This window comes from Nanorana parkeri, unplaced genomic scaffold (assembly GCF_000935625.1).
Source record: "Nanorana parkeri isolate BGI_ZX_2015 unplaced genomic scaffold, ASM93562v1 scaffold252, whole genome shotgun sequence".
Classification (NCBI taxonomy): Eukaryota; Metazoa; Chordata; class Amphibia; order Anura; family Dicroglossidae; genus Nanorana; species Nanorana parkeri.
In genome coordinates, this window is record NW_017306520.1 from 1,226,757 (window position 1) to 1,250,577 (window position 23,821).

At 37.9% G+C, this 23,821-nt stretch overlaps 1 protein-coding gene across 1 annotated transcript in view; it reads left to right on the forward strand.

Moving 5' to 3' along the window:
- The window catches only part of ACACA (acetyl-CoA carboxylase alpha), a 231,897-nt gene that overhangs the window by 52,349 nt on the left and 155,727 nt on the right, over window positions 1–23,821 (forward strand). Inside the window, exons 15-24 of the mRNA XM_018556784.1 lie at window positions 1,529–1,632; window positions 3,376–3,457; window positions 4,195–4,340; window positions 4,850–5,000; window positions 10,627–10,761; window positions 12,447–12,593; window positions 13,558–13,746; window positions 14,281–14,381; window positions 16,586–16,674; window positions 18,259–18,384. Of these exons, the coding sequence (XP_018412286.1) occupies window positions 1,529–1,632; window positions 3,376–3,457; window positions 4,195–4,340; window positions 4,850–5,000; window positions 10,627–10,761; window positions 12,447–12,593; window positions 13,558–13,746; window positions 14,281–14,381; window positions 16,586–16,674; window positions 18,259–18,384 (1,270 nt within the window). The remainder of the gene's footprint in view (window positions 1–1,528; window positions 1,633–3,375; window positions 3,458–4,194; window positions 4,341–4,849; window positions 5,001–10,626; window positions 10,762–12,446; window positions 12,594–13,557; window positions 13,747–14,280; window positions 14,382–16,585; window positions 16,675–18,258; window positions 18,385–23,821) is intronic.

The following is a 23,821-nucleotide window of genomic DNA, read 5'->3' on the forward strand; positions in this document are numbered from 1 at the left end:
TTGGTTGCCATGGGCAACTGCTCCAGTTTTCACAATTCCCTTCAGGGTCTTTTCTGCTTCTTGCCTTCCTCCTCGCAAGATTATTTCCAATGTACACTGAGGTGTACATTCTTGGTACGCCGTGGTTCCAGGAGGAACGCAGTCCCATGCATGTATGCAGGAGTTATGTCACTTCGGACTTAACTTTGACTTTCGTGATCTGCATGTTTGTTCTGGGGAATTCTTGTCAACAACAACCAGGTAGGTAGTTAGGTGGGATCAGTGGCAACCTCTGTATTTTGCTCAGTACACGTTTTCTTTAAATTTATTTCCACTTTTGCAGCCAAATTGGGGATAATACCTACTTTATATTTGTTGCATGTTTTCTTTCGCATAGTATAAGTTGAAAGAAAAACTGAAAAACACTTCTCACTATTACTTGCCCTTCTAAAAACACCACAACTCACCATCGCCCTGCTATGCGAGGGGATTGAGGAATGAATGTTTACTCTGATTAACCCTGTCTGTAATGTGCGGGTAGAGCTCATTGTCAGTTGTAAACTAGATTTGAACACTGTCTGTCCTTGTAGTAGGGTTAACAGAGGGTTAAGGACCTACACATTATATGTTAATGAGAGAATGTGCACTGTGTCCCTAGTCTTTGGGGACAGACTCACTTTGAAATTATTCACACTAGCTTACATTCTGCCAAAAGGTCTGCTCTAAAAACCACTAGAAAGGTAAGAAATATTCATTAATTAATTTTTTGGTGTGTTCTATGAATAGAAACACATAACAAACCTAGTATTGAGGGGTTACATTTAGCTGCAAAAGTGGAAATACACTCTGCAATATATGTACAATCAGAAGCGCACTGGATTTTTGGGAGGATCAGCAGGTATTTTTTCTTCTTTATACCTGCAGTGTTATTAAAGAGGCAAAACATGGGGAAAATATGCATGTATTGCAGAGATGTTCTGAATGTGTTTGTTTTAATGTTGCCCAGACATTCACTTTAATTAACTAACTCACGATGCAGATGTCCATACCAGAGGCATTTAACTGCGATGAGAAGGGCATTTTAAACCGGTTTTTGGTAAAAGCCCCTTTTGTGGTGCAAAAAAAGCTTTCTAATGTTAATTTATAGGCAGTTACTACCATGGTAAATGGCTTCTCCTACCCTGAAAAGTTATTTGGTTGTTATGGGGAAGCATAGACTGTCTGAATTTTTTCCCCCATACCTGAGTCCCGGTGTTTTTATGTACGGGTCACACATGTTACAATCTGACCATACAATCTTTGTTTAATTAACTTTAGCTTTACCAAAGCTATGTAATATGAGGATGTACCTGAACTACCTAATCAATTTGTATCCAATCAGGTACGTAGAACCTAGCGCTCAATAGTTGTTGGTAGATCCCAAAAATATTGTACAATCAGATTGTAACCTGTGGGGTTAGTGTAAGACAGTAATGCAATAAGTATATTCATTATTACATTTAATCTATTGCTTCTAGATTTTAACTTGCTTGACTTTCCAATTTCCCAGGCTGAGCGCCCAGACACTATGCTGGGAGTTGTGTGTGGAGCGTTACACGTGGCCGACATGAGCCTCAGGAACAGTGTGTCTAATTTCTTACATTCATTGGAAAGGTAAGTGTTAAAGTGAACTTTTTTGTAGCTTTACAAGTCTTTATGAATACTGTAAGTTCCTGATATGTCACAGTATACAGCAATAGTATCAAAAACGTGCCACCTGTTATAATTAAAAAGCTGCCGTGGAATTCCTTTTAGTAACTTGGCTGAGGTGATGTTATCGGCACGTTGCAGACAGAAATAAGCATTTCCTCAGTCTCCTCTTCCCCAACAATAAGACTGCAATGTCTGTGCCAGACATTTGTGAACAAAGCCATAAGCTGCACAGGCATCAGGATGTACATTTTTGTGTCATCTCTGAGCCAGCTTCTCAGTCCAGGAAGTAGAAAGTCATCCTGTATAAAGATGGTGCCATACTTCTGAAGAGAAAAGCAGATGAAGGCATTGTCAGGGGGTGTTCTATGATTTCTGTAAGAGGGAACAAATACCTGAAAGTGTTACACTGACACATTATTTAGCTGCACCTACTGTAACATAAAAAAATAAACTGATGAGATGTCCACTTTATTTTTAATATACTACGGTAGCATAACAACATGAAGCATTGCTTTTATGGATCCATGCAAAATTGTGCTTCTCTTTCTATGCTGTGTAGTATGAATTACATTACAAGGGAATTTTTGCTGAGGGGAACCCTGGGGAGAGTAACCATGTGAACCAGATCAAATGGAATGTCTACAAATACTACTTCAAATCAACAATTTCAAAATCTATAATAATATACCGTTGATTTCAGAAGTAGAATACAATTAAAGATTAATGTAGCAATGCTGATTTGCTTTGGCCATGTATGATGGCTGCATACTATCTAAATTTCAGATTTATTACAACAGATTAGAGCAGCTTTTCTCAACCAGGGTTCTGTGGAACCCTAATGTTCCTCCAGAGGTTGCTAGGGGTTCCTTTAGCTGTGGCTGTTTTGACCTGCTTTCTGATGGTGACTGCATAGTTTCAGGGCCATTACAACAGACTAAAGCCGCCTTTCTCAACCATGGTTCTTTGGAACCCTAGGCTTTCATTGCAATTGCAAAGTTTATAGCAGCCTTTCTCACCTACGATTCTGTTGAACCCTACGGTTCCTCCAGAGGGTGCTTGGGGTTCCTTGAGCTGTGGCTGATTGACAACTCTTGATGGCACTTGCATAGTTCTGTGCCAACGCTACTTGGCAAAACCAGCAGCATGACCCAGTTATCTTTTTAGCTGTCTGTAAAGGTAGCATGCTTCTACTGACCACCAGTGTAAGGGGAATTTTCTCCATTGACCCCCCCTTTGAGTTTTAGTAAGGGTTCCCTGAAGGCTGAAAATTATTTTTAGGGGTTTCTCTGGGTGTCAAAAAGGTAGAGAAAGGCTTGATTAGAGTATTGTACAGCAGTTTGGCATTTTGTGCTTTAGAGATGAGTTCACATTAGGATGCCTTTACTGGTACTTGTGCCTGTGACTAGTATATCACAATGAGTAAAACATTTTCTGAAATAGCATTGTTTTGTAAATATACAATGAGGTTGTTCATTTCAGCTGAAAGTGTTTAATTATGCCAACCTATGATATGCTTTCTTTTATCTTCAAACCATCTCTACAGCATAAATAAGCCGGACCTCCATTGGCTGCGGGTATCTAATCAGCTGTAGCTTCTATTGTATTATTTTTTCATGTTCATAGATTATTTATTATTTTTCAGTTGCTTCATTTATTTTGAGAGGTTCAACTTCTGTAGTAACATTAATTTTTTTTCTGTTTTAGGGGCCAAGTGTTACCTGCACACACATTGTTAAATACAGTGCTTGTAGAACTCATCTACGAGGGGAATAAATATGTTCTTAAGGTAATTATGTTATATTGAATGAACATCATCTACGTAATTCATTAATTTGATTTTGTTTCTTCTAGGTCCAGGAAACACATTGCTTTTGTTTGTAAATGTAACACAGTCATTGTGTCACAGTCACATGGCAGTTAAATCTGGTATCAGTTACTTTATGATAAAAAGCACATTTGTAGATCAAAATAAAGCCTTTATTGTGTCTGGTAGAAACTAGTACTAGAGAAGCCCTAATGCTGGTGCGAGCAGTGTTATCTTTTCTCCCTTTTTACACTGACGCCATTATATGTTTTAAATTGTATATTCCAATGTACTAATGCAAAGGCAATCAGTAATATATCAGGGAGAGGGAGCTTCATCTCTAAACTATAGACACGTGTACAATTTGCTTTCAGCTTATTTTGTAAATCTTTATTCTCAGTTTCAAATGGGTAAACATGTGCAGATACAATAGTGCATTCTCATTCTCCCAGGTGTTATTGTGTTTAGAGCCTTAAGATCCCATTATGTAAGTAGATTTAAAATTGCTTGGGATAGACATTCAGTAGGTCTTGACAAAATAACTAAAAACAAAATGTTTTTTTAATTTAAAAAAAGACTCTCACTTCTTCTTTGTATCGAAGTATCTGTCATGTAATGCTGCAAGTTCACAAATCTAAGATTTGTATTCCTGTTTGCAGATAATTATTGTATGATCAATGCTATATGTGGTAACACATACCCACTGTATTTACTTTCAGGTTACACGTCAGTCTCCAAATTCCTATGTAGTGATAATGAACAACTCATATGTGGAAGTGGATGTGCACAGGCTGAGCGATGGAGGCCTGCTTTTGTCCTATGATGGCAGCAGCTATACTACATATATTAAAGAAGAAATTGAACAGTAACCCTCATATTTTTGTTTTTCGAACTTGTCTGTATTTGATCAAAATAATTTTGGAATCTCCTGTGTTTTTTGTGTGCAAAAGCAAAGAGCTCCAAAGTAGAGTAAAAGCTTTAATGTTTTCTAAAAAGTCCAAAAAGTGCATATAAGCTTGGGATGATCACCCCTTCATCTGGGTGACTATAGTCTGACTGGAAGATGATGAGGTGTCTTTAGGCACTCAGCAATTTGTACAGGCCCACCTTTTCCCAGACATATTGGTAGGTGAAGCAGTAAGCAAAACTTGATCTTCCCAACTCATGGGTGTAGTTCTTACTAGAACAGGACAGGGCATTTAAAATATGTTTGTTTAAATATATTATATATACATACAGTGTATATATATTTCAAACTTTTCTTTATATTATACCTGTAAGTAAGATTGACTTTGAAAAATATAGGAATTGTGGATGAATACAGGGTGTCTATAAAATCTCTATTAGTCTCATTCTATTGATTTTTTTTAACAGGTATCGCATCACTATTGGAAATAAAACCTGTGTCTTTGAGAAAGAAAATGATCCCTCGATTCTACGCTCTCCTTCAGCTGGCAAGCTTATACAGTATGTAGTTGAGGATGGTGGCCATGTGTTTGCTGGACAGTGCTACGCTGAGATAGAGGTATCAAAGCACATGCAACTAATCTTTAAAATGTTAAATATTTTGTTTCATTTTATCTTGTGTGCAGTAATTCATTAAGTTGAATTAAGTGTGAATTTCAATATCCAATACATCCAGCAAGTATTAGTTTGATATTTGACTTGGAGGCCAGAGTTGAGTCTTCTTGATGTGTACTATAAACAAAACTTGTAACTGAAAGATTTGGCAGGCAATCTTCCATTTGTATTGTGTCCCTTCATGACACCTTAGGTGGTGTATTTAAAGTTAAAATCACTTCTATTGAATTTAATTGATTTTGGTAAACCAAAGGGACAGGGTGGAGCGGTTGTTAGTTTACATAAAGCTGATATGCATGCCCCTGGCGTGTTTAATAGGTGTATCATTAGTGTCGATTTGTAACATTTCAGCAGGGCCTGATTAGTAAGTAATAGCTATCTATATGGATTTTGTCACGTCACCTCAGGTTAAGTATATAGCTTTCGGACCTCCTCCCAGAATGGCCTAAGTAAAAAGCAGTTCCAAAATATATATAATACGGTACCTGGATCCTTTTTCAATGCCAGCGTGTATTTGGGACCTGAAGGTAGATTTGATTAAGCTTCGTTGGAATCCAATACGATAAGTTGAAAATCTTGTACCCCTGCTCTTGGAATTTATTAGCTGTAGACAACTTGTGGGCTAGTAGCATGTCACCATTGACTCGTGATGGAGAGAGTGAGGATTGCATTTCCCATTTATGTACATACGGAATTTTGCCCTCCGATGGGAAACTTGTCTCGACACAGCTGTTCAAAGGGGGTGATGCATCTAACTTATCCACTTCATGGAGAGCTTTTAAAAAGTGCCTCAATTGATACTCAGCCCAAACATCTAAAGGGTAGAAGTCAGTTTTTGGGCGAGTTAGTCAGCCAGAAGACGTGTAAATGTGTCATGGATTGGGACTCACAGGTATGAACTGGAGTCAGGTATGTGGACCCTCTCCACTACACTGGCAGGGACACTCAGAGAAAAGGGTCCAAGCAGTGTAGGCTGACGACTCCCAGAGCTAGAGTACAAGCAGGGGAACAGAATGAGTCAGTGGAAGTCCGCTAAGGCTGGAAGGTAAAAAACAAGGCAGGGTGCTGCAATGCGGAGTAGGTGGCATGGGATGACTGATTGGCCAAGAAGCTGCATAAGAAACAGCAGGAGAGGTTGGCCGATGCCTAAAGCTTGCAGACAGGTGCAAGAGTGAGTCAGGTTCAGAGCACATGTCTGGAGGACTATAAGCAACAGCACAGCCCTACATGCCTGCAGAACCAGGGGTAAGAGGTATGTATATACTTGAAGAACTACAAGTAACAGCTCAGCTGCAAGTCTGCAGCTGAACTGTGACAAAATGTCTGTATTTACCTGTCTCTATAAGGCATTTTAGATGTTTATTTTCCACATTGGCAGGAAAATCTGCATCTCCTAACATTGGCGAAGGATGTGAAGGGACATTAGGCAAGGCTAATGTCTGTTTCACCACTTTCAATGCCACTGGTAGGTTTATAGGGTTTTCACATATCTAGAAGGGAGCCATAGAAGGCATGCCAGTGTTGTCAGTGTACATTCCTGCTCCCCTGATACCCATTGTTGAATGTTGTGTTGGGTGCACCAGCTGACGAGTTGGGACGTGTAAAGAACTTCATAGTACTGCCTGATATCTGTGAGACCATTGGATTTAGGGGTGGTCAAGAGAGACGACCAAATATAACATTGTATCTTTTTATCATCCCAGATAAACGTCAGTAGTAAGAAACATATATGAGAAAAATAAGATTTTGGTAGATTGGTAGATTGGAAGCATTTAGAGTAAGTATAGAATTTAAGGAAGAGTGGTCATTTTAATAATGCACCTTCAAAACCACATAATTGTCAATGAGCACCAATCTTGGAGGGCAATGCAGAGGGGGATAAGTTAGCTTGAAAGAGTTTGCCCAGATCGGAAGTGATCTTCATCCCAACATACTTTAGTTTGGGGTGAGCCTATTGGAAGCGAAGGCTCTTTTCACCCTATCCTGGGTTAGAGAAACGTTTTAGCACTTAAGATTTAATGTAGTCAATTTTAAAGTTTGAAAGTTTTCTATATTGTTTAAAGAACATCAGACGAGTCTGGAGTGATACCTCGGTTTGATATAAAAAAAGGAGGTCATCTGCAGAGTGTATTAAATCTATGACCCTGGTTGTATTGCCATGGGCCTCTCTTTGGGGACAAAACCTGCTTGGTCCATGTGAGTAAATTGTATCAGACAAGGTAGAAGTCTGTTGGCTAGTATCTTAGAAAAGAGTTTCAGGTAGGCATTGAGCAGGGCCATTTTCCTATAGCAACAGCACTGAGCAGGGTCTTTGTCAGGTTTGGTGATTACTGTAATATAAGTTCTGAGCATGTTGATGGGGGTTGATGTCTCTGCAATGGAGTTATACACCCATAGGAAATGCAAGTATAAGAAGTCTTTAAAAGCTTTATAATTGGACAGGGGTAGACCATCTTGGCCCTGGTCCTTGCCCGGTTTGGAAGAATAAATAGCTAGGTCCAATTTCTCCTGGGTTATCTGTTGTTCCAGCACCTATTTTGCCTCCATAGGAATTGTTGGGTTACCCGACACATGTAAATATCACTCAAGAAGGTGGTGGTGTGAGGTGAGAGGGCCATGTTTGTAGAGTGAAGGTTGTATAAAATGTCATAAACTTGTAAACAATAGTCATGGAAATAATTAACCTTGTGCCGTGTGCAGTGGGGATGTGGGAAATATAGGATTTTTTTTTCAGGTGCCTCCTAGGGCTATAGCAGGAAATTTACCCAGTTTATTGCTATGTTTGTAAAAGGTCAGAATGAGCATCTTAAATTAAACAAGTATGTTAGATGTAATGTTAAAGGTTTATTTAATATAATTGTATTCTACGAGAACACAGAATAAGAACTGTGGAGAATTTAATTTTCTAATTTATGATCGTATGGCCAACGCTATCCACAAACCATTTCCTGCCAGTGTATTGTGTTTATATTTTTTTCTCTGACCCAATGCTGCCTAGATGGCAAACACAGGGTTAATATGACGCTTTGTATTTGTGCAGAGCCTAGCATAAACCATTAGTGTAGGTTGTGTATATATCAACTAGGTCTGTTATAGTAAAATTGTATGCATCTTCATTTGTATTTAACCACTTCAAGACCAGGTGTTTAGACCCCCTTCCTGGCCAGGCCATTTTTCAGTGTTCAGCGCTGCAGTCCCTTGACTGATGGACATAGACAATAGCATGTGCTGGAACCTGCACTGGTCTTCTAAAATGTGTTGGACTTTTCTTATAGCGGTCTGGCCTTTTAATGGTTTTTTTTGCCAGTGTCCACCTCCTGAAAGCAGCAACATAACGCACACATCTGTTTTACTAAATCCTATGGGGTTAGGGCTTTTCCCCATAGTTCTCCTTATGGTAACGGGACTGTCCATTTTATAAAAACCTGCTGCATATCTCGTTTTCATTTTCTTCAACACTCAGTGGATGTTACATTGCTTTTTTCAAGCTAAGTCTATTGTGAAACAGCTTAATGAAGCAAGGGAACAAAGCTGATGTAGCTTGTTCAGGTGAGACATAAGAAATAGATTTTATGCTTGACAAGTTATAATGCTTCACTCTTTGCAATCACGTTGTCTGAAACAAGTAACCAGCAGGGAAAACTGATACAGCATACCACTATGAGCCAGTAGTGCAAATTGCCCTTTTTTGCTATAGCTACGTGATTCTGGAGCAAAGGAATTTCCCCAATATAAGGTTAAGCTTCCATTTTGTGTTGACATAAGAACTTCATGTAGACCTAAGAACTTAAAGAACAACTGAACTGTGGAAGTTGTGTACAGAGGGCAAAGGACTAGTCACCAGTATTGCTTCTGGTCTCCTTGCTGCTGATCCTTTCATTTTACTGTCTTACAATGCCTTGTTATGTACTGGGTCTCGGTGTGGACGTGGCCTTCTTGGTAAAGACAAGGTTTTGGTTCTTTTATGTCAGAGCCACCAACAAGGAGAACAGTGAGCATCACAATAGTGACATCACCAAATCCTACTCCAAATCTCATGAGACTAGCAATCAGAGGCAGCAAGGGTTTATATTTACAGCTGTGTGGCTGTAGGCACAGGAGTGCCACGGCACATTCACATACCAGGAAGTGCACTGCAATTTTTGAGGAGGAACTCAAGACAAAGGGTCTTTTAGGGTACTCATTGGGCACAATAAAAAATTTTACATTTCCCTATAACATAATAAATCACAACCTTTTTTAGTTAAAGTGACATTAAAGGAGAACTATGGGGTCAGTGTTTTTCCCCATAGTTCTCCTTAGGGTAACACACTTTAATTCTAAGAACAATTATTAATGACAATAGCAGTGTTTTATTAAGCCCATGCAACTAATCAAGGTTGACTCCAGTTTGACTAATATGATGCTGTATGTTAGAGCAGGGATACAGTTAGGGCTGCAACAACTAATCGACATAATCGATTAATCGGCTTCAACCAGCTATAGAGGAGTACAACAAATCCCAGCAATAATACATTATAAAGTGTTACAATGCTAAATACCACCAGCTATACAGGACTACAAAACCTAGCAATAGTACATTATACAGCGCAATGCGGAATACCACCAGCTATAGAGGACTACAACAAATCCCAGCAATAGTACGTTATAAAGTGGTATAATGCTAAATACCACCAGCTATACAGGACTACAAAACCTAGCAATAGTACATTATGCAGCGCAATGCAGAATACCGCCAGCTATATTGTACTATTGCTAGGATGTGTTGTATTCCTCTATAGCTGGCGGTATTCTGCATTGCGCTGTATAATGTGCTTTTGCAGTCCTCTACAGCCGGTGCCATTCTGCATGCATTGCTGTATAATTTTACACTTTCCATTTCACTATATTGCACACCACACTATCTTTTTTCTTTTTTACTTCCACCGCTCAAGCTTGCTCCTGTGATGGACTACAACCTCAATACAAACTAGTAGTCCCATCACTGGAGCCATTTTTTAAACTTTATTTTATTGTTTATCCGATTAACCGATTAATCGAACCTAATAATCGGCTAACTAATCGATTTTGAAAATAATCGTTAGCTGCAGCTCTAGATACAGTCAACTTGGTAAATAGTATTTGTTATGCATTGTTACCTTATAATTGCACTAGCTCTAGAAGTATCATGAGGGAAATTTAGCTTTTAATTATAGGGAACCATAGAGTTTTCAGCAGAATGCTCTGCAACATTTCATGTCACGATTCCTGTTATCAGTGAGCCAAATCTGAACATTTCCCTGTGGACCCATTAAAAGCCTGAGCATTGATGATAGATAATAAAATGCTATTAACATCACTGATTTTCTTGCCAGGATTGACAATATAAAGTTGTTGTTTTTTGTTGTTGTTTTTTTTAGAAAGGCAGAGCTAATAATGGAACGGTGCATGTTTTTAACATGCTTTTGAGATGCTTGTATGAACATATGTACATGATCTATGAATATAGTCTATATTTTTGAGTATTGATCTGTGGGATGGGTCAGTAATTGATCACAAAATATATATTCACATAATATGTTCTTCTGCAGGTTATGAAAATGGTGATGACCCTGACAGCCATGGAGTCTGGATGTATACACTACGTGAAGCGTCCGGGGGCTGTCTTGGAGCCTGGATGTGTAATTGCTAAACTTCAGCTAGATGACCCCAGCAAAGTGCAGCAGGTAGATCCGTGAAATATAAGCAAAACCCTGATTGTCTTCTAATTTATTTCAGTACTTTTATTTCTATGCCTTGCCAGTTGCTAATGATAATAATGATAATGCACAACTGGTGGCTCAGGAACCACATATGGTTCTTTCTTCCAGTTGTTGTTGTTGTTGTTGTTGTTATTATTATTATACAGGATTTATATAACACCAACAGTTTGCACAGTGCTTTACAATATAGGGAATACATTACAATCACAATTCAAGACAAGATGGTAAGGACGGCCCTTCCCCTGAGGGCTTACAATCTCTAAAATCTTTGAGCTGACATGTTGGGTTCCTGGGATCTACATACACATGTAAAAAGTAAAAAAAGCAAACTCCAAAAGTTCATGGTTTAAAAAAAAAAAACATGCAACAAAGGCTTACCAAATTTGATCTAATGGTATCTCCACTAAAATGTTTCTAAAGCCAAAACCTTTTTTTCTAGTTTTGGACAGAGTAAGGAAGTGTTAAAAACCCCTGTCAGGTTTGTTGCTGTCTGTATCTCCGCTAGGGAGATTCACCCTATTGTGTCCAACACAGAAAATTATGGGAAACTGAACATTTTACAGTTGTCACAGGAACTGCAGTTGAGGGGAAATTTTTTAATGGGCACACCTTTTCCGGTGACAGCTGTCTTAAGCTGACCATACACCTATAGATTATCTGCAGATTTTCTATGGTCAGATGGAAAAAGTGCCACAGATTCCTCCATCTACTCTAAACTGTGTGGATGGAGGAATCTCCCACTGGGCCAAGCTTCAGTATCTTGCTAGTCGGCCCCGCTGGCTCTCAAAATTCCCAAATAATGCCTGCATCCAATCAGATTGTTCTGGTATTTTGACAGCCAGCGGGGCCGACTAGCAAGATACTGAAGCTCGGCCCACACAGTTTAGCACAGATGGAGGAATCTGTTGCACTTTTTCCATCTGATCATAGAAAATCTGCAGATAATCTATAGGTGTATGGCCAGCTTTAGAGAGAATTACCCCTTGCTTTCGAGCGATTTCCTTTTCTAGATGTGTATCTGGGAGAGGAAGAAAACAAAATATCTGGAATAGGACACAAACCGCAAATGAAAAAAAAAAAAGGCCAGGTTTTTACCATTTCTTACTTAATGCAGCCTCCAGGAGCTTACTGCATGGACGGCATGCCGTCTAAGTTTTTATGAGCAGGATTAGGACAGAAGAGATCTCTGAAGATTGTGTTTTGGTATGGTTGTAAAGGAGTAGCCATGTCAGATGGTTATGAAAGAGGTTACCTATTTTGCCACATATGGTAGATAGGCTTGACTTTTTAATATCTGAAATGACTAAACACCCATTTTTTATTTATTTATTTATTTTTATCATGTTGTTCACAGAAGGTACTTGTGCATAGGCCCCCGAAGGCACATAGCAATGGCATCATCCTACTATAGCCATTATGAATGTTGTATTATTAGGTCCATGTAAACATAAGTATGGTTCTCTGATTATATTATTACTGTAATTTTTTGTAAAAATAAAGTTTTTAAGAGCGAAGCATTGACTATAATAATATTACACATTATCACAAGAACAGTTGTGACTTATATAAAATGTATAATTTCTGTAAAATATCGATATCGAGAATATTGATTGTAAGTATATCCTTCTCACGGTATCTTTAACTTGTAGGCTGAACTTCACACAGGATCATTGCCACCGATACACAGCACTGTGTTGCAGGGAGAGAAGCTGCATCGTTTATTTCATTATGTTCTCGATAACCTGGTCAATGTAATGAATGGATACTGTCTTCCAGAGCCTTACTTCAGCACCAAGGTAATCCATGATGCATCACTTCTGTTTGTGGTTTTTTTTGTATTAACCAGTGTGTACACTCCAGGGATCTTCAAATTGACAAAGAGTGTAGGTACCACTTGTGTTTTATATATCTTATGGTCTTCCTACAATATTCTGTTCCTGATCCTTCACATCCATGTCATTCCCTAGGGATTTCTCTCATCAGAACGAACAGACCTTATACAGACTGAGCTATTTCACATATTTTAGATTTCTCTTCTATCATCTTTGGCAGGGCATGATCTCCAAACGGCTTTTCTGCTAAATATTTGCAAAAACACCCAAAAAATATATTTGTAGTAGACAGCTGACATTTCACACGGACCACCTTTTCTCAAGGATTTTGTTATTTTGTAATACACTCAGAAATCGCTCTATTTTCGCTAAAGAACATTAAAGGTAACTGGAAATGAGAAAATATTTAGCTCTCCATTGATGAACTCTCCAGAACAAGTATGCATGGCAGGAATTAAACCTTACTCTGACTTCCGCATTCTCATTGCACAGTTTGGGGTTCATCAGATCTCCCTATTATCACAAGTACAAGTAGTTGAAACTGTCGTTTATAAAAGTTTGCACAGCAGGATTTGGAGCCAGTCAGGTTTCACAATATTACACGGTACGTTCAATCTAAAATGGAGTTTGCTGACAAGAGGAGAGTTATGACCTTATTAGTCTGGTGATGCTCCTTCCCAACTCTATTAGCAGGGTGAGGACAGGTTGGTGACCAAACTATATTGCTTAGCTGCAGTGGAGAACAGTATGGTCACCTACTTGACTAGGGTGCTTGTCAGTAGCGCCAGGGTCACAAGAGAGAGATAGGGTAAGAGTTCACATTTGGCTATGTATTTAGCTGTTTTCCTGCAGTTTTGCCTTATTCCCTATATGTATTTTCATTTTCCGTAAAAAAAATAAAAATAAAACAAATGGTGTTTTTTGGCAGCTAAAAGACTGGGTTGAGCGACTGATGAAGACCCTCAGGGATCCATCTCTTCCTTTATTGGAGCTCCAGGACATTATGACTAGCGTATCTGGACGTATTCCACCAAATGTGGAAAAAGCAATCAAGAAAGAAATGGCACAATATGCCAGCAACATAACCTCTGTGTTGTGCCAGTTTCCAAGCCAACAGGTATGAAGAAAGGAAATAGTATATCAATTATAGATGGAAAGATCTTTTGTATTTCCTAATACACATCTACACATGGCACTCGTAGCTTAGTACTATACTTAGTAATGCAATGTCTAGGAGTAAGTGGAATATGATGAGGATTAAAATCCCCATCAACTAATTTTCTGATATTATTTATAACCCATCAATGGCTGATTTGTCAAAACTGCAGCTGACTTTAATGTATTTTTGTGGAGAGTGCAGGAATTCATTGGAGTCACACAAATAAATGATTTTAGGGTTAATTTATGGAAGAAGACCACTGAAAGTTTTGCCTTATTCAATAATACTTTATAAATCTGTTGTGCTCTTGTTGATTAGAGATGTCTTTATGCATTTGTTAATCCCACCATCGAAAAAGGATTTTGATAACTCATAAGTTGTAACCACCTTTATTAAATGTGACAAACATGAAACACAACCTTGTAATACCGAAGTGTGATTAAAACCGCCTGCTGTGTTAAAAATCTCTTTATTGTTTTGTTACTTGTTTAGATAGCAAACATACTGGACAGTCATGCAGCTACACTGAACCGTAAATCTGAACGTGAGGTTTTCTTCATGAACACGCAGAGCATTGTGCAACTGGTGCAAAGGTGAGATGTTAACTGAGAAGCTAAGAGGTAAAAGCATTCTTCCATGACCAGGGTTGTGGTTCAAGGAGTTCGGATGGTTGCTTTTTTACCAGCACATGTTTTTTCAGATTTCAACATCATTTGTTGGTGTGATTGCTGAAAACATGAAAAAGAATGTATTTTTATCCCAGACTGTTCCAGACAGCTGTCATTTCCCAGAATCACCGAGGTCTCATTGTTGATTGGATGGTGGAGGCCACATCCTGTGAATAAAAATATTTTAGCTGTTGAAGATTACAATTTTTTTTAGCACCTTCACTTTTTTTTTGGAGTAAACATTTCTTGATGCTTCTGATTGCAGTGAATGCACATTTATATATACATTTCTTGACACTAGATCCTCTACTGCAATGTTACAGGAAAGCTGTACTGTATTCTCAGATAGTATTTAACAATGGCCTTTCTAACAGTACCTGCATCAGTTAGTTTTCTTTTCAGTACAAGAAAATAAAACTCATAGAGTTGACACATTTAAGAGACTAAGCTGCAATATATAATACATTTTTTTCTTTAGGTTTAGATACACTTTAGGATTAGAAAAAAAGACGTCTAGTTTAACCCTAAAGATCTGTGCACCTAAATTCCCTGCTGCACCTGTCTTCCTTGAAAGTGGCGAGGAGTTCTCACTCTCCACACAAAGAAAAAAATCAGAGATTGTTTGTTTTGCTTTCTTTTATCCATATTAACAGAGCTGGAAACTCTAAGGGCACATGTTGCACCTGACATCCCTAAGCCTGGGTTCACACCTAGGCGTATTGCAAAAGCGCGTCTGTCTCGCGGTTTTTTTACCGCGATTCGCGGTAAAAAAGTTGCGCAATTCCAAAGGCTGCTTGGCTGTATCCCAATGGAAAACGCCCTACAAAACGGCCCAAAAGTAGTCCCGGGACCTTTTCAGGCGTGGGCCATTTTGTAGGGCGTAAGGGACGGGCGGAAATACGCCTAGGTGGGAACGAGGGCATTGACTATAATGCTATTTATTTTTTTGACCGTTTTGTAGCGCGTTCGTCGAGCGTAGGACGCACTACAAAACGGTCAGGTGTGAACGCAGCCGAAACCTGTGGGTCTTTCACTCCCCTGACTACCTGAAACTGAACTGTATTTGCGTTGATTTTTTTTTAAAATTCTTTATTTAGGAAAAAACAGGTGAGTGGCAACACACATTATAATATCAATGCATCAAGTCAAGACAGAACAATTATCAAGTAACCTGTGGCAACTTAACTTCTGGAAATGCTCACATGGGTACATTGTGCGTCCCAATGCAGATCATTACATCATCTTTATCATGAGAGTTAAAACCAGAATGTATTTGTTCTCAGAAAAGTGCGAGTGTCCACCCTGTCCACTATTTTTTTTTTGTTTAAATGGAGTAACAAAAATAAATAAATAAAAATAACATGAACTGTACGAAGAGCAAACATGAAAACGGTCAGGGAAGTAAAGAGGAGGGGGAAGAAGAAAAAGCGAGTCTGCAGGAGGGTGGGAAGGGAAAGCTAGAGAGGGAGGAGAGAGCGACAAGTTGTCAGGAAGGAAAGAAAATGTAGATTTGCGTTGATTTTAGACAGACCCACTAATATATTTTTGTCTAGCATTAACAATAGATGATTTTGAATTATTGATATTAGGGATGCACAGATACTTTTCGAGTACCAGTGCCGATACTTGACATTTTCATGAGAACTATCAGGGTTGCAGCTGTGACCTAGCTCCGGCACTCCACCACTGTCCTGAAATCATTAGTCGATATTGTTTTAGAAAAACTGTCACATGACAATAAACAAAAATGTATCAGTACTTGTAAGTACTCGGGCAAGTATCAGTACCTGTACTTGCAAAAATGGTATCGGTGCATCCCTTTATATATATTTATAAAGACAAAATCATACATTAAAACAGAGATGTACAAATCCCAGGAGCTCCGTGTGCTCAATACAAATGACAGCTGCCTCCTAATTTTTACATTTTTCTCTAGTCTAGTCTTGGAGCTGGAAAAGTATCTGTACTTGTACTTGTACCGAGTACGGTACTTGGTATCGGTGCATCCCTAATTGATATGGAAACTAGTTTTTGTATTTGCCTGACCTGATACTATATTTCAGAAATATTTTTATCCTTTCCAATTTTGCCTTAAAGAAATATATATATTTTTTTTTCTTTCATGTCAGATACCGCAGCGGCATTCGAGGCCACATGAAAGCTGTTGTTATGGATTTGCTTCGTCAGTATTTAAAGGTGGAAACACAGTTTCAGCATGGTATGGATTGCATATGAAATATACAGTTATTTTTTGAGTATAGGTTTATTTAGCAACTGCAATGAAACAATAATAGTCTTGACTAATGTGCTGGCACAGGTTTCTAAGGGGTCTATTCACGAAGCTGCCGAAGGATCTGGCCGTAGCTTCGGCCGATCCTTCGGCTAGCTTTGGCTCATTGTCAAGAAGTCAGGATGTTTTATCAGTTAGCTTCTTTTATGCAGCTTCTCCAAATCACAGTTGTAAATGAAGATGGCTGGACCTGAAACATAGACTGACCACCACACATTCCCACTTTTTCATTGTAATTTAAAGTATTTGCATGGGCAAAATAAAATAAAGGAATGCATATGCAGTACATCTCTGCAATACATTCACCTTTTGCCATATTTTGTTTCTTTAAAAAGCAAAGAAAAATACTTGCTGATTCTGCCAGAAATCCAGTAAATTCCTAACTTCCCATAGTGAGCTGATAACATTGCCTCTGCTGAAGTCCTAAGCAGTGTTCTTAGGAGTTCTTCCGTGCTGAACACCTCCCCCTCTCCTGATCTTCATAACATTAGGTGTAGGTATTCTGTAGTTTAACAGGGGGAAACTGGGCTTGGATGGCAACACTGCTTGTTGTCAGCTCACTACAGGAAGTTAGAAATTCTCTGAATTTCTAGCAGGATCATGATAAATAGTGCTGGTATTACAGAGATGTACTGCTTATCCTAGGTCTTGGGTTTTTGCAAAGACATACACTTAAATCATTTATTACACGTTTTCTTGTGCATAAATTCTTTGTATTGTATCTAATTTGTATTGTGGAACAGTATTACAAGATTTTTGTTACTAAAAAAATCAAAAAATCAAGGCATCGTTGGGGATCCTACCCATTATCTCTGACAAATACGTAAACCTGTAAAGACTCTTAGATTCTTAGTGGGTTTTTTTTGCCATCTTGTGGTGGAATTTGATAATAGCCAGAATTACTGAATGCCTGCAAGTGATCAGCCTTTAGATGGATACTTAGCCCTTGTTTTAACATATTATTTCCCCATTACCATAGCAAAATGTAAAATCATATTTATTTATATTTTTATACATATCATATTATTTTAGGTTTATATATATATATATATACGCGCGCGCACACACACACACACATCTCAATATAAAATTTCCTGATGTTATATAGTCTTCCACTGCTGATAAGCCTTCATGGGCAGGAGGGGTTGCTTAGTATAATAAGCTTTAATATTTTTCTGTATTTCTCTTCAAATGCAAATCAATTACTTTCAATTTATTTTACATAGATGTCAAATATTAAGATAAAAATTAAAAATATCTCTCATACTACTAAAGAGGGTAAACAGTTAAATATTCGTTTTTAACCTCCTGTAGCAGTATGACAGACAGATGTAAAATATTAAGATAAAAATGAAAAATATGTAAAAAATTGAAAGCAATTTGTATATGGAAGTTGAAATTATTGTATACACTTTTAACAAACACATCTGTTGCAGTTAGTCCATACAATTCTTACTCCAGAAGTAACAAAGATATAAACAGCATGTTTGTTTAATTTTTTTTTTATTCTAGGTCATTATGACAAGTGTGTCTTTTCTCTCCGGGAAGAAAATAAGAGTGACCTCATGATGGTGCTGAATTACATTTTCTCCCATGCTCAAGTCACCAAGAAGAACCTCTTAATCACTATGCTAATTGTAAGTTGCCTTTTTAGATTTACAAAACAGTATTGGACAACTTGTATGGTGCTTCCAGCTGAAATCTAAGAGTATCATTTCATAAATTAATGCTGTTTAAATGGTGTGGCGATAAACATAGAAGGTATATTTCTTCCAATTAAACAGTCTTTAACTGCTGATGAGCCTTTATTGGCAGGAGGATTGCTTGGTTTAATACGCTTTAGTATTTTCCAGTATTTGACTGTTTTTCCAAAGGATCGTCAAAGCCAAGCTCCAACTCCAGGTTTTCAACTTCAACCAAAACTGCCAGGGGCTCCAACCTCTCCACACTCTGTCCAAAACTACAAATAAAATGTTGAAGCTGGCCTTTAACTGAACCGATTCACTTCACTCTGGAAAATGATCTTTGTGTCTTTAAAGAACTCCAGGCAAAACATTTATTAACCTTTTCAGTGGGGCTACCCCTGCACTGCAAGGGTTAACTGCTTGTTTTTGTCTAGGTGAGATAAAAAGAAAGATATATGCACCTAATCCACAGATGGGTGTAGACACATTTACAGTTGATATTCTGCATCAAAAGCCAAGTTAATCAGTCCTGGTAAACCTCTAGGTGTACATTCAGCCATAGCAAAGCAATACATGCTTCCAGATCCCTTTTGGAAATGAGCTCCAAATGCTCCTAAAAAAATGTTTTTAAGTTTCTGCATAAAGCCTTATGGGAAAAATACAGATTTGCACATGGCATCAGTTGCCTATATCTCTAAATCTAGTGATCCTTTTAACTGATGGTAACCTCTGCTACTGAATTTTTAGAATGCCCTCAGTCTGAATGACCCAGGTTTGTAATGCCCAACAGTAATCTGATTTTATTAGGCTATGAATAAGCATAGTTGTATGAATAGTCATAGAAATATTTCATCCTATTTGTTTTACTTCTCTAGAGGACCAAAACAAGCTTTGCTAGACTTTGAACCCTCATTATCACCTCTGTCCTCAGAAGCTTATCATTTCTGTTAATTATCAACAGCAATAACAGTGTGACAGTGTCCGCATGGATGAGTTTGATGCCTGATACTACAGCTTTTTGTCAGACCTATACCCACACATTAACATAATGCTTTGTTGGTAGTCCTGCTAGGATGGATAAATAACAAACATTAAAAGAGCTTATAGCTTATGTTTTCTTGAGAAAATGCTGCTCTAGGCTTTCCTCAGTGCTGGCCAAATGAGTAAAAGGCTATGCGTTTGGTCACATGATCTCTACTAACAGAGAAGTGTATTCAGTCTTAACTCCATACCTCCTGTTCAGCAAAGATCACATACACAAGTAGCTAAGTCTTTAAACAAGTAGTGAGTATCAGCAGGAGCGTAAAGGAATATATTTAACGTCTTGTATTACTCCGCCTTTTTTTAAAAATCCTGGCAGAACAGTTAATGTTCTGAAACCAAAGCTTTTTTTATATGGTTTTGGATATAGTGGAGAGGCATTCGAACGTCTATCAGTTTTTTATTGTTGTCTGTGTCCCTGTTAAGGAGATTCACCCTCTCTGTGTTTCCCGGGGGCCATTGTAAACAAGAGTAAAAGTACAAGAAAATCCCAAATTTGTGGTGGTAACCAGAACAAGAATAGGTGGGAAATCCAATGGGTACCCTGCTGATCACCAGGGATTTACCTTTCTTTGGATGGCTTTCCTCTCTCTTCCTGTTGTGGATATCAGACAGGAAGTGAAGGGAAGTCTCCCCAATAGGATACAGATGTAATAAAACTAACAGTGGTTATAACCATCTCTTACTCTATTCAAAACTAACAAAAAAGGTATGGCTTTAAAGAAAGTTGCATCTCAGTGTAGTCTCATGCAGCCTCTTTGCAGTCACTTCCTGTATACTTGCATGTGTACTCCAGCAATTGCTGCATGACATTTCACCCTATAACAGGAAGTGTCTGAACAAGGACCTCATATAGCAGGATATTATTTTAATGCAAGCTGCAAATGTAAAAATATTAACAATCACTTTTAAAATTATATTCTCATGTTAATGTTTGAGATTTTAGTGATTGAGATTTTTAATGCTAACATTTCAGTATACAATAGATCCTCTTTATTACATTTCTGTGTACCTAATTGTAGCCTTCACTCTTCATACTGGTCTTGCATTGATTACTGGTTTCTAATGTTAACTAAAGTGTTAAAGTAGGACTTTAGGCCAGTGAGGGTGACTGAGCACTATAACACAGTTCTGATTTTATTATTTTTATTAAAGCTTCTTTCCAAAGAAATTTTAGATCCTTTTCTTTTCCTTTCATACGCCTGTGTAAAAAGATTGTTGGCCTTTGGCTCTTAAATGGCAGATAAATTTAACCAATACAATATTATTCACTAGCTAGCTTGCTAGCTACTTTTTCATATGAGAAGCTTAAGCAAATTGTTGGCTGAAAATCATACCGTTAATGGCTAGCATTAAACAGGAAAGCTCTCATTTTTATTATTGGCTTGTCCCCTTCAAAGCCATGGCATATAGAAGCCACAAACTACATTTCAAATAAATTATGTGAGATGAGTTTTATTATTCTTTTTAGTGACCTGTCTGCTAGTGAAGAACATACAATGCACCACAAAAAAGTGTATTATAGACAACAAAGCCTAGTTATCGTAACCACATGCTTTAATTTATAATGCTAATTTTCTCTGTATAGCTCACCATACTCTGCATATTACAAAGCAACTCCAAGAAATAACTGATCTGGTAACACTATCCTAGAGCCATTATAACTGTACTAGTTAATTCCTTGCAGACAGATGTAGAGTTACTTGCACTGATTCTGCTCTAGTTTGTGTAGGTTGAGGCTTCAGTAGGTTTAGAGGGAGAGCAACGTTTGGACCATGGAACACACTGATCACCAGCATTTTCACAGGCTTAGACTCAAGATCACTCAACAGATAAGAATACAGACATCTGCAGGGCTTTGGTTAGCAGGGCAGACAGCTGCATCATGACAACATGGGGGTGATTTACTAACCTAAACACACGCACGCACCAGGTGCGTGTGATTTTCACACAGCAAAATGTATTTATCAACCAAAAAGTCTCTAAAAGCATATTTCCACTAATGCCATATATAGAAAAATCATGCACATGATGCATATATAATGCTGCTTCACAGTTTAGACAAAAATCTCATTAGCTCATGCATTTACATTCCTGCATTCATCAACGCAAGCAACACAACATAGAGCTAATTTACACAACTTCACCTTGCAATTCATGCAGGGCTTGGTACAACACGCCTGCTGGGTGTGTACACACTACAAAGGTGTCTAGATTCCACCAATAGATCATGCTGGGAGGGAGCACACTACAGAGGTGTATACTTGTTCGTGGCGTGTTTATAAGGTTAGTAAATCAACCCCCATGTCTCATAGAGACAATGACAGCTCAAGATGACCCCACTAATATTGTAACCCTGGAAAGTACAGAGGCCTGCACATTCATTTACAGCCCACATTGAATCAATAAGTGAATATAAGCTTTTGCTATAACTTAGAGAAGATTTAAGACATGCCACAGCATAGAGCACAGTGGCCATTCACTCCACAAGATCTGCAAAGGCACAGATATGTTTGGATTTAGAAAAACAAAGATACATTAGCATCAGAGTGTTAGGTCTCCCTGAAAAGACTAAATACAATGATGCCTCGGCTTCACAGAATTCTCACTTAAGATCTGTTCCCCACATATGTGGTGGAGGGGGTTCACCAAGTCCTCAGAAAGGTCCCGGTGTCTGGTTATTCATTACACCATTAATCAGTTTAGTTTTCAAATTTACAGAGACTAATACTGTATCAGCCTATCCATTGCAAGAAAAATTGCGGATTTAAAGTGTGAAATACCATCTTTCCCAATTACTCAAATTTTCAGAGAAGATGCTCATTTACATGCAATAGTAAAATGGAAACCATCTTCAGGGCAAAGGCATTAAGCACAGTATACTATAGCCAAGTAGGCTGAGAGTTTAAGATAGAAGTGCAGTGTGATTCCTCTGTACTCCTTGCAAAGCCTGTGATGATCTGTAAGACTTCTCATGAACGCCACATGGAGATAATGTGTAGGCTCCTCCTACAGACCTGCACCTTAAGAGACATTGTTTGCTCAGCTTTCTCTGTTTTGTCCTCAAATTTGACCATATGATATAGTCAGTGTCATGTTCAACTGGATTTTTATATAATGTTGAAGACTTTTTAAGTGGCTCATTTAAGTGACTTTCTATGTTAAGTTTACTATCGGGAACATGCTGCAGCAATTAAAGCCACATCAGCAACTCAATAACCTTGACTTGTTGAATGTGGCTACAAATGCTGGAGTATGTCCCTAAAACTCAATTGAACAGAGAAAGCTGAATATGAATAACTATTACTGGCGGTGCCATAGGTACAAATAGTTTCTTTAATAATGTTGTTTATACTATTATATGCTCCAATCAAATAGGATTAATTTCATATAAAACTACTAAAGAAAACTATCTAAAACTACTAATTATAAAACTACTAAAGAAAAACAATGTAGCACTATAGAATGGCCCTATTTCGGCAACATGATATCTAAAAAAATAAACTTGATACCCTGTCGATCACCAGTTGTGATTATTAGGCTTGTAGAATCCTACTCTGTATTTATTTGGGTTTATAAAAAATTTTTGCAAACTGATGCTTTTATTGCAGTACTGTATGTGTATATTTATGTGTGTGTATATATTGTGATGTTGGAGAGCTCACAGAGCACTCGCACAGCGTTTATCCATCAACAAAAAGTTTTTATTTTTCTTTGAAGCCTATGAAGCCCAACATATATATACATATACATACATACAAGAAGGTTCCAAAAAATTTATACATATTTTAAGAAAGGAGAAACTGTATTAAAATGGTAAAAATGGTGGTCAAATACCACCGTGCTTCCGCCATTGTCTTTGACTGTCCTGCTTGTTGCATGGTGACGCTAGCATTTATTTGATTAATGCCATCTATTGAGCAAATACACATTGCTACCATAATTCAATTCAACTTCGAAAAGTAATGCATAGATAACATCTCTTAAAATGTGTATACATTTTTTGGCACCCATATGGTTTGGCTAAAATACAGCACAGCAACAGTGGCATCCTTTCAGGCAGTCTGCCTCTCACTGAAACATCAAAGTGTGTCTAATTTTCAGCTATTTTAATTACTGAGGTGTACAAGCAGTAAACTCTTTTAGCAGTTGGCATAGAAACTGGCAGCCGTTAACATTAACCTAATGCTTTTCCTGCGTGCTCGTGAGATTGAAAAAGTATGAATATACCTAACTAAAAATAAAATATTTTAAATATTTTTTATTAGCCCTCATAATAATAAAGACTGATATATGTACAAAACCCACTACATATTCCCTTTAATTTCCCTAGCAATTGAGCAGATTGC